Source organism: Urocitellus parryii, chromosome 3 (assembly GCF_045843805.1).
Source record: "Urocitellus parryii isolate mUroPar1 chromosome 3, mUroPar1.hap1, whole genome shotgun sequence".
Taxonomy (NCBI): Eukaryota; Metazoa; Chordata; class Mammalia; order Rodentia; family Sciuridae; genus Urocitellus; species Urocitellus parryii.
The window spans coordinates 211,716,728-211,730,344 of NC_135533.1; the positions used below are offsets into that span (position 1 = coordinate 211,716,728).

Consider the following 13,617-nt stretch of genomic DNA (forward strand, 5'->3'; position numbering starts at 1 on the left):
TACAAAGCGCTTTACAGGCACTGTCCTCCCTCTCTGTCCCCCTGGCTCACTCTATTCCGACCACACTGGCTTCTTTCCTATTCCTTGAACAGTCCTGCCCCAGGGCCTTTGCACTTGCTGTCCCTGATGCTTGAATTCTTCTCCAGATATCCAAATAGCTTCCTCCCTCGCCTTCTTAAATATCTCCTTAACTGTAAGCTTCCTCAATTTAAAATCAACTCTCCCCTCCGTAGTCCCTATTCCCCTTCCTCAGATATTCTATTTGTGTTTCACTTTGTTTCTTGTCTGACTCGCCCCACAGCTCCGCGAAGGTAGGCATTTTTGTCTGTTGCTCTCTGGGGTGTAGTCGATCGATGTTGGATAGATCACTTGGTTCTCAGGGCAGCCAAACCATTTACCTGTAACAGAGCCCTCACAACCACCCATTTTGCAAATGAGGAAACTGAGGCAGAGAGGAGCAGTCACTGCTGGAGGTCACGCAGGTGTAGATTCTGCCTCTCGGGGTGGTCGGGCTCAGAGAGAGTCCTGGACCCCCACTTCCACCGCCAGGTTCTGCGCTTCTCCAGGGCGAGCCCTCCGAGAGCGGCCGCGGGAAAGGCCTGAGTCATCGCCGCCTCCAGACGGCGGCGGCCGCGGGCCGAGGGCGACGGCGGCGGCGGCGCGAGGTGATGCGGGGACGCCAGGAGGGGGCGTGAGTGCAGGCAAACAGAGGGACTCAGCCCCGCGGGCGCTCCGCCGCCGCCCGCCGCCCGCCGCCGGCTGCTGCGTGGGTGGGTGGGCGGCTGCGGGCTGCGCTCCCCTCTCGGCCGAGAGCGGGCCCCGAGCCGTCCCGGGCCCTGCGGGGAGAGGGTCCCAAGTCCACGTTCCCCGCCCCCACCCCGAGTTCCAGTTGAGCGCCGCGGGGCCTGGGACTGGCCGGCCCGAGGCGCCTCCGGGGAAACCCTCCCGCGGCCCCAGTGACCCCCTCACCGCACCTCAGCCACGAATCGCGCCTACTGCTCCGGGCCACGCCACTCTGGGCTTCCCTCGTCCCGAAACTCACGAGGGACCCCAGAGTGGTCCCGGTACCGGGAAACCCCTTCCCCGGGGACCCCAGGCTGCCCGACCGTGGGGGCGCGCGGGGGTCGGCTGAGAGCCGGGTTAGCGTCCTCACAGCAGTCGGTGAATGGGGACTTGCGACCCCGGCCCCGCGCCGGCTTCGGTGGTCGAGATGGGGCGGCTGTCCCCACTCCGGACGCGGGGCGCCGCGGCGGGGACCTCGGAGGGGCGGCGCGTGGAGGGTGGCACCGGGAAGCCCCCGGTGGGGCAGTGGGGATGCCGCCGGGGGGCGGGGCTGGGGATGCCGCGGCGTGGGGGTGGGGCGGGTGGGGACGCTGGAGGGGTCCCCGCCCGGTGGGGCGTTCCTGGCCGGGGCTCCGGGCCGAGGGGAGGGGGCAGTCGGCCGCCCCCCGCCCCCCGCCCCCCGCCGGGCTCGGGCCGGAGCCGTGACGTCACGGCGGCTGGAAGTGCCCGGCGCGGAGGCGCGGGAGGGGGTGGGGGCCGAGCCGGCGCTTTATAAGCGGAGCCCGCGAGGCGCGCCGAGCCGCAGCCCGCGTCCCCGAGCCCCCCGGCCGGCCCGGCCCGGCCCCCAGCTCGCGCTCGCGCCCCTGGGGCGGCTGGGTGGTGAGGGACCGAGCGCCTGCCTGGTGGCCGGCGGGACCAGGGACGCTCGGCGGGTGGCCGCGGGGCATGAGGCGGGGGCGCGATGTCTGTGCCGCTGCTCAAGATCGGGGCCGTGCTGAGCACCATGGCCATGGTCACCAACTGGATGTCGCAGACGCTGCCCTCGCTCGTGGGGCTCAACGGCACCGTGTCCCGCGCTGGCGCCTCCGAGAAAATCGTGAGTGGCCGCCGCGCAGGGGGCGCTCCCGGGGGGCGTGGTGCCCGCGCCGCGGCCGCCGCCGCAGCCCCCGGGGGCCCCGCACCCCCGACCGCCTGGCGATCCCGGGCGGAGAGTGCCCTCCCGAGGGATGCCTGTCGCGGCTGAGTGGCGGGACACCGGGCGGAGGGGGCCCGGGACCCCCAGCTGCCTCCTCCGCGCGGCGCCGCGTTGTTATTGTCATTAGGATCGGGGCTGTTAGTGAGCGGGTCCGAGTGCCAGGGCTCGCTCCGGCCCGGGCGGAGGCGGCCAGGGCTGCGGAATTGAGCCCGGTCCCGGCTGAGTCGCGCGGAGCGGGAGGGGTGCCTGGGGCTGGGAGGGAGCCGGCCTCTGCATGGGGGCGGGTCTCGGGGTCTCCGATGTCTCCACCTTCAGGGTCTCTGTCTGGTTGTGTCTAAACGCATCGGAGTAGTTCGTCTCTCTCTCTCTCTCTCTCTCTCTCTCTCTCCTTTTCTTTTTGATTGCTTCTCTGAGTCTATTTACATCTCTCCAATCTCTTTCTATCTCTGTCGCACTGTCTCAGACTTTGAATCTCTTTTTGTCTCTTTTTCCTCTCCTGCACCCACCGACCCTAATCCCACCCCAGCATCTCCCTGATCCTTACCTGTCTAACATGCGCTGAATATTTATCCCCGTAACTCGTCCACCTCGGAAGGCAGAGGGGCTTAGCCTAAGGCAGGGGCTCAGACTGCCACCAGAAGCTCCAGGATCGCCCCTTCTGTGCCATCCCCCTCTGGGGCCCTATCCTCCCGCTTCCCCGCCACAGAGCTTCCCTGGGAGGGGGTGGAAGGTATTCAGTTGGATTCATAATGGTGGTCCTGTTGTTTTGGGAAGAGGGGAGGGGGGCTTCCTCCATTGCAAACTTCCCTCAGCCCCTCCCCTCACATCGTCACCCCTCTGGAGCCCCTCCCATCTTCAATCTGTTGGCAGAACTCCTCCCAATAGGTGGGTCTGGGCTGCACTGGACCTCAGCTCTTCTGCTCCGTGATGCCCCAACTCCTCCAGCCCCCCTGTTTAGCCCTCAGTAAGCACCACAGCTTCTCCCTCCTGGCTGGAAGGAGAGGTCTTTGCTCCCAAGGGTTGCAGGCAAGCGTGTGTGTGTGTGTGTGTGTGTGTGTGTGTGTGTGTGTGTGTGTCTTGGAAGACACCATCCACTGTGCCCAGATTCTGTCTGGCCCCTGCAGGGAGGTGGTATTGGGCTGGACCCAAGTGAGACTATTCATTCCACATTCTCAGACTTGCAGCCAATTTGTGAAGCAGTATTTTTCTGTGTGTCTCACATCAAGTGACATTGTTTGGGTCTGTCCTGGTGTGTGCATCTGTGCGTGTGTTTCAGTATGTGTATGTGGGGGATGTGAAGAGAAAGTTTATGTGCTTGCTGACATGAGGGTCCAGTTGCGCTTTCCTGCATGTGGGAGTCCATCCCAGAATCAGTGTGGGTGTGTCCCTGAGTGTGTTTGGATATGGAGGCATCTGCGTGTCTGCAGTTGTACGCCCCTTGCTGTGGATTTGCGTGTTATGTGATTGCATATGCATATCTGAGTTTGTGTACGTGAATATGACACAGCCTTCTTGCAGCTACTATCTGAGGGAAGAGAGATGCGTTCCCTGAAAGCAGAGGCCAGTTCCCCTCCCCCATGGAGAGTGCCAGTCTGTGTAACTCATGTATGTGTTATATACAGGTGTGTGTGAGCATGTGAGCTTATGGCATATATGGGGAATGTGTATACATAAGTGTGTGCGAGCACTTCTAAATTATGATTTATGCGTGCATGTGTGTGCAAATTGTTCATGTGCCCAGCATTTTTGTGTGCACTAAGGGTGAACGTGCATGCTTTGTGTGTGCACATAGGCACGTGTGTATTTATTAATTGTGCTTGCTTGCCTGTGTGCAGGTGTGTGTGTGTGTTACGTGTGTATGTGTGTCTGTTGATGTTCCTAAACGGACCTTGAGCCCTTCATAGCTAACAGTCCCTGATCCAAGGCTGTCATGGAATCACCTGCTGAAAGTTAATGGCCCCCGCATCCCTGACCCCCGCCCATCCCTCAGTCTTACTATCCTTGACAAAAGGGCTCTGTGGCGTGAGATGCTAAAGGACTCAGGGTGGGGCCTGGGGGGTGATGACCACCGTGGGGTGCTCAAGAAAAGGTCTTGGGAATCTGATAAACTTACCTTAGAATCTGGATTTTCTCGCCACTTTCTCTGTGTCCCTGGATCCACTAGTGGCTACACCACTCTGTGCTGTAGTTTCCTCATCTATAAAATGATTATGATAATTTCTACCTCACAGAATCATTGTGGGTAACAGCATCTACTGTCCAGGCCCCCATCCATCCATTCTTCTATCTGCCCATCCATCCGTCCATCTATCCATCTCTTCGCATTCATCCTTACGTCTCTCTCTCCAGCCATCATTCCACCAGCCCGCCCATCTGTCCATTCTTTATTCCATCTGTCCATCCACCTTTACACTTGGTCTTCCACACATCCATCTTGTCTCTGTCCCTTCGTTGTCTTTCCATCCACCGGTTCCTCCATCCTTTTATCCATCTCTCCATCGCCCTGTCTCATCCATTTCCATTACTTATCTACAGGTCTTTGCTCCCATTGTCCACCTCTATCATGTATCCACCAATCCCTGCCCCCATTCTCTATCATCCATCCATCTCTTTGTCTATCCTCTGTGCATCCATCCCTCTCCATCCATCCATATCTCCATCCATCCATCCTTTGATCCATTTATTTCCTCAACAAAACTACCAAGTGCCTCTTCTATGTCAAGTATGTGTGTATCTGAAAGGCCCCAGCTTTGTGCCTCTCTGGACAGATGCTCAATTAATAATAGGACTTTGAATTTAAAATGTCGGGGTTTGATTCTGGCCTTAACTGTAAACTTGGGGAAATCATATAATCTCTCTGAACTCCAACGTTTGAGTTAGTCAAGGAGAACTCAGTATCTCCATTAGACTATAAGATCCATGAGACAGCTGTGTTTTGCATAGTAGGCTTACCACAAATATGTGTCAAGTGGCTAAAATAAACAATCACACTATCCTAGAGATTCTCAAATTCCACTTTCAAAGGAAAAACACGACCCAACATAGTGGGTGCTTAGTAGGGAAGCGTTGTGTTCACTTTTTAAGCCAAGCACATAGTAGGTCTGGAATAAATATTTATCAGGTGTCTAAATCAATGTCCCTTTCATAAGGATTTGGGGGGGTAGAATGGAAGTGATCAGGCACATAGTAGGTGCTCAGTAAAGAGGAGTTATAGGGAGGTATAGACACCAACCTGGGAGAGGCTGAGGGTTTAGAAACCTAAGCAGTGTGGATTCACGGCACCATGATGCAGCGCACTTGCTGGCGTTTGACTCAAAGGACCTCAGTGATGTGGAAGGGGTGAGCCCAGACCTAGGGTCGTGCTTCTCTCTGGCTCTCCCCTCCTCGCTCCAGAGCAGCAGCTTAGCTTGTGCTTGTGGACCATCTCCAGGGAGGAGGAGGGAGGAAGCAGCCACTGCTGGTACCTCTGGCCATCTCCCAGCCATAAACCATCCCTGTGGGATGGAGCCTTCGGTGGAAAGGCTTCTCACCTGGGGACCATAAATCCAGACCCAGACTAAGAGCGGTCACCGCCATTGCCAGCGGCTGCCGTCATGACAGGGCCCGAAGTGAGCTACCTGCATCTTGTATGTTATGCCCTTGTGCCTTCCGTCCAGCTTAAGGGCTGGGGAGATGGGGGAGGCTGTTCTATTGGGGGAGGACCCTTTTGCTCCCAGGAAGTGTGGGGAGGGTCTGAGCAGCTATCAGCAAAAGGCTGGTGGAGTAGAACCAAGACTCACAATCCATATTTTCTTGATGATTTTTGGGGGTGGGGGTGGGGAGACTCCCAAATCAGTCGAGAGAGGCTTAGTGACACTATGGCAACAAATATCCCCAATAGCCCCCGTTTAACAGCCTGGCTTAATTCCTGATTCCCTGATGGGTCCATCCTTGGCTGGCGGTGGTGGGTGGAGAGCTGTCCATGGTGGTCACCCACGGACTGAAGGTGTTGGAGGAACTCAGGATGATGGATGCTCTCTTGTGACATGATCATTGAGGGAGGAAGAGAGTCAGGGCACGGCACATCCCCCACTGATTCCTAAAGCTTTGCCTGAGAAGTGACATAGATTACTTTTGCTCAAAGTTCACTGGTTAAAAGATGTCTCACGGCCATGCCTTACCTCGAGGAGGGCAAGACATACGATTGTCCCGCAACCTGGACCACGTGGGATGAACAGTCAAGTATTTGCCAGGGCCACCCCACTCTGCCGGTCTCTGCTCCTCTTACTTAAAGGACAGGAATTCTCACAGGGGCTGCCTCTGTGCATTCATTCACTCACCCACTTGTTCATTCAACCAGTGTTTCTTGGGCACCTATTATGTGCCAAGCTGCAAACAAAACAGACAGAAATCCTTGCCCTTGTGGGCCTGACATTCTGGGGCAGGGTGGGGGGCAACAAGTGTACCCAAATCTAACCTACCTCAGGTGGCAGTTCCTTCTACCGAAGGAACATAGAGCAGAATTGGACGGGGGCTGGGGGGAGAGATGAGAGAGCTATTTTGGATTGAGTGACCTCTCTGAGGAGGTGACATTTGTGCAGAGATCTGAAGGAAGCCAGGGGGGATATCTAGAGGAAAAGAGTTGGCGGTTGAGGGAACAGAAGGTACAAAGGCCCTGAAGTGGCTTTGGAGGCCCATGGAGGAGTTGCAGAGTGGGGGAGGGGAGAGCGAGAGGAGGGGAGGGGAAGGAGATGACAGGAGCCATACCTTGTTTGAGGGCTGTGCCAGGACTTGAGATGTAACACGCCCTCCCACCTCCTTGCGCTGCTTCCTTGTTAAGGCACTGTAACCTTGTAACAGGCTTTAGTCTTGTTTGATCCCCCTGCTACATAGCATGGCCATAAAAGTCAGTCTTTGTAGACTATTTTAGGCCCAACCTGGAACAAAGCACATAGTAGGTGTCCAATAAGTACTTGTTAAATGAATACATGGTGACTGGATGGGATGCTCTGGGGGGTTCTGCATGGGTAGGGATGGGATTAGGGCTCACAGTTGCCTGCTGGGGCCTCTGGGAAGGGCCAACTGGCGGGGACACAAGGGAGGAGCCCAGAGACCAGGGCAGAGGTGGCTGCACTTCTCCAGGTGGGTGATGATAGAGCTGGACCAGAGTCAAGGCCAAGAGAAGGAGAAGGCGTTTGGAATTGGCTTCCATCGGCCATGTCCACCTTGTGCCTGGCCTCAGGCTCCTGGGCTCAAGCTCCTGCCCAGGTCATGGCTCCTGACTTCTGCTCAGGACCCTCACGCGCAAGGCGATGCTGGTTGAGCACCTGCTTCATAGCGGCAAGGGTTCCAGAGTATGGGACAGGAGGGAGACTTGCCTAGCACGTGCGAAGACCGGGTCCCATCTCAGCACCACACACACACACACACACACACACACACACACACGCACGCACACACGCACACACGCATGCGCGCACACACACACACACAGAACAAGGTCTCTGACTTCAGTTGGATCACAGTCTCATCAGCATGACTTGTGACATGACGAGGTTTGTTTAGTGACAGGGATATTTCTGGGAGGTTGTGGGAGCCAGAGGAGGCACTGAAACCAGCCTGGCGGGTTCCTGGAGGTGGCGATGCCTAAGAGTCCCCCGCCCCTCCTGTGGCATGTGAGTGCCCACTGCACCCCTGAGCTGCACCCCTGAGCTGCACCCCTGAGCTGCACCCCCAGCTCCTCACTGAGTCTTCCAGCCGAGAAGGAGGTGCTCCTGGGGAAGGAGGGCAGGGACCCGCCAGCAGAGGAGAGGAAGAGGGCCGTGAGGGCCCGGGGCAGTGTGTCAGGAGGGGCATGGGGCACCCCGAATGTCAGCCATGTCCAGGGCATAAAGGGAGTTGGTCTGGGTGCTCGGATGCCACGTTGAGTGGGGCAGGAATGGACCGTGAGGCCACCGAGACTCAGTGGTCAGGATGTCTATCTGAGGGCCAGTTGGAAAGCTGCTGCACCCCCCTTGTCTGGCTGCAGGGAAGGAAGGCCACCCTCTGGGGAGCCCGGGGTGGGGTGGGGGGGCTTTGGAATGGCTGGGCATGGGCTTGGGTGTGTTCTTGCTCCGGAGGGAAGAGGCAGCTGCTAGGAGGCCAGGCTGGAGGGAAAACAGGCAGAGGGACAGGGGACTAGGCGTGGGGTCGGCCTGGCTCCACCTTTCTCTGTCTCAGCCTCAGTGCCAAGGTTTTGAACTTCTGCAGCCCCATCTCTATCTCAATGGATAGAGATGTCCTTTTTTCTTTCTTTTTTTTTTTTTAACAGTCCTGGGTCTCACTATGTTGAGGCTGGCCTCAAGCTCCTGGGCTCAAGTGATCCTCCTGCCTCAGCCTCCTGAGTAGCTGGGTCCTCAGGGGTGCCTGGCTCACAGTGTTTATTTCTTGCTAACTTTACTATGTATTCACAGCAAATAGTAAATACTCCTTACATGTTTGCTGAGTGTCCACTGCTGATCATATGTATGTGTGTGTGTGTGTGTGTGTGTGTGTGTGTGTCTGTGTGTGTGTCCTTGTGTGTGTCTGTGTGTCTTTATCTCTGTCATCCTCTCTCCTGGTTTTTTTTTTTTTCAGTATTGGGGATCAAACTGAGGCCTCATGCTTGCTGAGCCCCAACCCCTTCTCTCTCTCTCTCTCTGTTTCTCTCTCACACACACAATCTGTTTCATTCTGTCTTTGTCTTATGTGTCTCTGTCTCTCTGACATCTCTGCCTCTGGATGTCACCACCTTTATGTCTCCTACATGTCTGTCCATCTGTCTGTCTGGGGTTCCGTCTGCATATTACCACGGGACCCTGGCAGGGCTGGGGTGGAGGGTGTGGAACAGACTGGAATTCTCAGACTTGAGAGGCTCCTGAGCGAGGATGTGTCGGGTGTCAGGAAGGCTGCGGTGGGTGGGACATGGCGGGCCAGGGGAGCGCAAGACCAGGAAGGCTTCAGGTCAGTCGGGGGCATCCAGACCCCTGCGGTCACTGGGCCTGGGGGCCAAGCTCTGGTGGCAGCTGGGGTGGAGGTGGGAGCCAAGCCCCATGCCCCCTCCTGCTGCCGTCCAGGAGGGCGTCCCTCTAGGACCCAGCCACCAGGCCGGGCACTGGCTCCAAGATGAACAGCTGTCTGGCTACAGCTGCAGCAGCTCATTTTGAACAAGGGAGATGATTGCGGGAGTGACTGGGGAGGGAGAGGAGGAGAGGGAAGGGGAGGCTGCGAGGGCCAAGAGGAATCAGGCCTGATTGTGGCTGCCTTGGCGGCGGGTGCTGTGCCCAGGAGGCCGGGCGAGGTGGGAAAGGCAGAGGGAGATGCGACCACACCACGCCGGCCCCTCTGCGCCCACGTCTGTCCTCCCTGATGGGAAGTTTCTGTGCCTCTACCTGCCCAGGTGTCCCTCCTGCTCTGGCCCAGCCCCCCCCAATCTCTCTGCTATCTCTCGGTCTCTCCGCTGGATCTCTGGATCTCCAGCCCCTCCGCCCGCCCGTCCCCGGGGGCCACTGTCATTATCGGGAGCGTGGCCGAGGTGCAAGCCGTGGCCTCCTTGAGTGCTCTTTCTTGTCATTTCTGCGGTACTCAAGGGCTGGCCACAAATAGAGGCGACAAATTCCCAAGGAACAGATGGAATCGTGTCCTTCAATAAAGGGATATTTGCAAAGATATCTCAATTAGGACTAATTAATTAAGCGAGCCACTCTGCCTGCCCTGTCCCCCGCCCTGCGGTCCCACAGCCTCCTGGGAGGGCAGCAGCCAGTGACGGTGGCAGGGCCAAGCGCTCCCGGGCCTCCATGGTTAATTCATAACAGCTTCTCCCTGTTGCCCGGCAGTCCATCCGCAGCGTGTAGACCCGGGCAGAAGCTGGGGACCTGCCGGACCCCAAAGCTCGCTCGGACACGGGCGTGTGTGTTGGAGCCTGGCCCTACGTGGTGGGGCGTGTCCCGGTGTGTCTGAGCTGGTGTTGGTGGCAGGTGTGCACCTTTGAGTCAGGGGAATCTGATGCCACCCAGGGTGTCTGAGCCTAGGGGACATGGCGATCGTGGGGACTGCGGGGCATGTGGGGCACACTCTAGGGTGTTGAGGTGCAGTGGGGCGCGTGGGGCACGTCACATGCCCGGGCTGTCTCAGCACAGCGGCTGCCTGGTCCTGCAGAGGCCTGTGCCCTCAGGTGCAGATCTCTCCTCGAGGGAGTGGCCAGGGATGTGTCGGCAGGGCCCCTGGGCAGGGGAGCTGAGCATGACGGGAGCTGCAGCTTCCAGGGCTCCAGTGAAGGGCCCCAAGTTACACTTTGGGCATCTCCCCAGCTCCTTCAGCACCAGGAGCTCAAGAGGGTTAGGTTCTGGCTCTTGATGTACTAGTGCTCCTCTGTCTTCTGGCTTCCTTCCCCAATGCACGACTCCAGGTTTCCAGCTTCTCCACTGGGCCACTCTCCTGGACCCCTTAGGACCATCTCTCAGCCCCACACAGGAGTCACCAGGGCTGAGGGAAGGTGCTGCTTCTCAATTTCACTTTCTAGTTATGGAGCCTTCAGTATAATGCTCAGTCTCCATGAGGGCCTTCAGGAGTATCACTGGAAGAATGACTCAATGTTCATGTAAAGACAGGTCTGATGACTCAACCCTTGGTGGAATGCCCCAAAGGGAATGCAGCCTTCAGTATGCCAAGTCTGTTGATGCAGCCCTCAGTGTAGTGTGTGATGCAGTCTTCAGTATAATGGCAAATCTAGTGATGTAGTCCTCAGCAGGATGCCAGGGCCGTGTTGGGGCCATAAACATATCTTGAACAGTGACTTACATTCTGCAGGTAGACACTGACTGAGACATTTGGTGCAGTGAGAAGAGAGAGGAATTCATTCATTCTTGTGTGTTCTCTGGCCATTCCGGGAGTCCTGGATGTCCCAACCCTGTTGGCCAAGGCTGGCTCCATTAGCCCTGTGAGTGCCATGTGACCTCAGCAGGACATCAGGCTTATTAGTAAAGCATAAATTCTGCAGGAATATTTCAGGACTGACTGCAATGCTAATGAGTTCACTGGGGAGACCTAGGAGGGCAGTTGACAGACGGTATACAGATGTCCGTTGCTACTGAGACGAGTGTAGGGATGCTCGTGGATGCAGGCAGGTGGATGTGAGTGGACGAAGAGAGTTATACATGGAAGGTCACAGCTGTTCTTAAATAGAACCCGATATATAACATATTTATGGCCCTTGGGTGGACTTACACACGTGTTCCTGGTTGTCCAGAAGATCATACACACGGCCATGGAATTTACAAGGAGGTGTTGACCTGTGTGATGGGCATGACCCAGTGTGGCACACTTCTGGGTAGGGGCAACATGCATGTGTGCACTTGGCTGTAGAGCGTCACGTGGACGTGACTGACTGAGGATGGAGGAAAACAGACACACACATACCAGTGTCCAGGTACACTGGGTTCTCACACTGACCCGTGAGCTCTCAGTTGTACATAGAGGACAGATGATCCCTGAATTACGGTGCTTTCAGATGGAGTAAAAAGCAATACACATTCATTTTGATTTTTGACTGTTTCCCAGATTGGCACTGTACAGTATGACAGTGCCATTGGCCACGCCATCACAGGTGCACATAACAGGCGCTCCACGCATGCTGCGCGGCTCAGCTGTGATATTTGGAAGGTGAGGTGTGTCCAGCGCATTTTCGACTTCTGGGTTTATTAGGATGTAACTCCATTGTAAGTCGAGGAGCCTTCGAACAGGAGAACAGGATGCTGCAAACCACTAACAAGGGAGCGATCATGGCCGTGGGTGCCCTCGTCCACTGATGCACACGGTCATTTGCCTGGATTTACATTGATGTGAGATAGGTACATGGCTACCCACCCCACTGACCCCCTGACCCCCAGGACTAATTACGGGGGCTGATGTACCAACAGGCGCCTGGCACAAGCAAGGGCCAGGTGCACGCAAGGGATCACGGTTCGCATTTTGCAGAATCACTGTTACCATCAATCGTGACGAGCTTCTGCGTGAGAGAGGTCCCGGTCCTTTACATCTGGTTTGCCTCCTGTCCCCCAGCCCTGCCTGTTCCCAGCTCTGGCCTTGTCCAGCTCTGGCCTCATCGTCTTCTCCTCCCTCCTGCTCCAGCTGGCTCCTTCCAGCCCTCACCCTCTGCCCCTCTCACTGGCTGGCTCTTCCCTGACGTCTCTTTCCATTTTCAATTGCCTCCTATTGGCCTGGGTGGGGGTGGGGGGTGGTGTCCCTAACTGGCCCAGGGACACAGGAGCTGTCAGGGGATCTCTCAAAACCCAGTAGGTGGTGCTCCAGGGGCCCAGAGGGCCATCTTTCATTCATTCAGTTACTCCTCTATCAATTCATTTAACAAATATTTATACCACACTCTGCGTGAGACAGACACAGCACTCGCTCTTGCAAGCCGACATTTGGTGGGAAGAGACCAATTGCAAACAAACAAGAAATTACTGTCTGGTTCCAAGTGCAGGGCAAAGCATGGTGGTGGCAAGGGACGGTGTTCGTCAGCTTTCTGTTACTGTAACACCTGAGACAATCAACTTACAAAGCAAAAATGCTTATTTTGGCTCCTCGTTTCAGAGGTTTCAGTCCATGGTCGGTTGGTGCTGTTGCTTTTGGGCCTGTGATGAGGGAGCACATCGTGGCAGGGAGTGGCAGAACCACCCATCCCAGGACCAGAGAGTCCGTTGAGGCAGACCAGATGGACTTTCCAAGTTGTGAAGATGGCTCAGACCATTGAATGGTGATGGAGGTGGAGAACCATCTGTGACGTCTCTGATCTAGGAATTGGAGTCAGCCAGGTTTGGTGAGCGAGGAGAAATAGGGCCCGAGTGCCTGACCCACTTACCTGGAAGGGATGGAGATGGAGACTCAGGGGCCACTGAGTGAAACCAAGGTGCGAGAGCAGAGGTCTTGCCTTCAGAGTTGAGCCTGTTGGGATTCAGGGCTTTAGAGACGTCTGGGGGCAGGGGTGCAGCCGAGGGGCTGGATGGACATGTGGACAGGGGTGGGGGGTTCTGAGAACCCGTGCAGCGGGGGGCCATGGGAGCCTCAGTGGGGGAGGAACCTTTAGAGAGAGGTGCAGGGGAGGGAGGGCCACGGCTGAGACTAGAGGGCCACTATTCCCCCAGGGGACCCCTGGCCCTGCCCAGAGAGCTTGCTCTCAGGGTGGAGAGGGGGACACCGCGCGCATCTAGCGGGTAGAAGTCAGAGATGCTGCTCACATCGATTGCACAGAATGGGGTTATCTGTGCTGAGACGGAGAAACCTGAGTCCATTTAATCATCGGGTAGAGGAGGACGAGTCTGCGATAGGAGGGAGCCGTGCAGGATGTGTCTGGGTCTGTTTTCTGTGGCTATAACTGAATACCACAAGCTGGGTGATTTATAAAGAACAGATATTCATTTACTCGCGGCTCTGGGGGCTGGGAAGTCTAGAGCATGGTGCCAGCGGGGGCCTTCCTCTGCGCCACGTGGCCAGCCAGAGCCGGCTACCCAGAGAGAGACCACCCTGATCACAAGGCCACGCCCTCCGTGACCCATTGATCCATGGCGGATTGATGAATCCATTAGGGCAGAGCTTCCAGGACCTAAGCACCTCTTGAAGCCACCACTTCCAAATAACAGGAG

The 13,617-nt window shown here is 56.7% G+C and overlaps 1 protein-coding gene across 3 annotated transcripts in view; it reads left to right on the top strand.

Annotated features, from left to right (window-relative positions):
* Positions 1–1,744: 1,744 nt before the first annotated feature.
* The window catches only part of Olfm2 (olfactomedin 2), a 43,994-nt gene continuing 32,121 nt past the window's right edge, over positions 1,745–13,617 (top strand). The window contains exons 1-3 of one of the 3 annotated variants that reach the window (XM_077795788.1): positions 1,745–1,849; positions 5,716–5,735; positions 12,971–12,995. In XM_077795788.1, the coding sequence (XP_077651914.1) occupies positions 1,745–1,849; positions 5,716–5,735; positions 12,971–12,995 (150 nt within the window). Of the gene's footprint in view, positions 1,880–5,715; positions 5,736–8,846; positions 8,865–12,970; positions 12,996–13,617 lie in introns of all 3 variants that reach the window. The other 2 variants (XM_026399793.2, XM_026399792.2) reach the window with 2 other exon arrangements.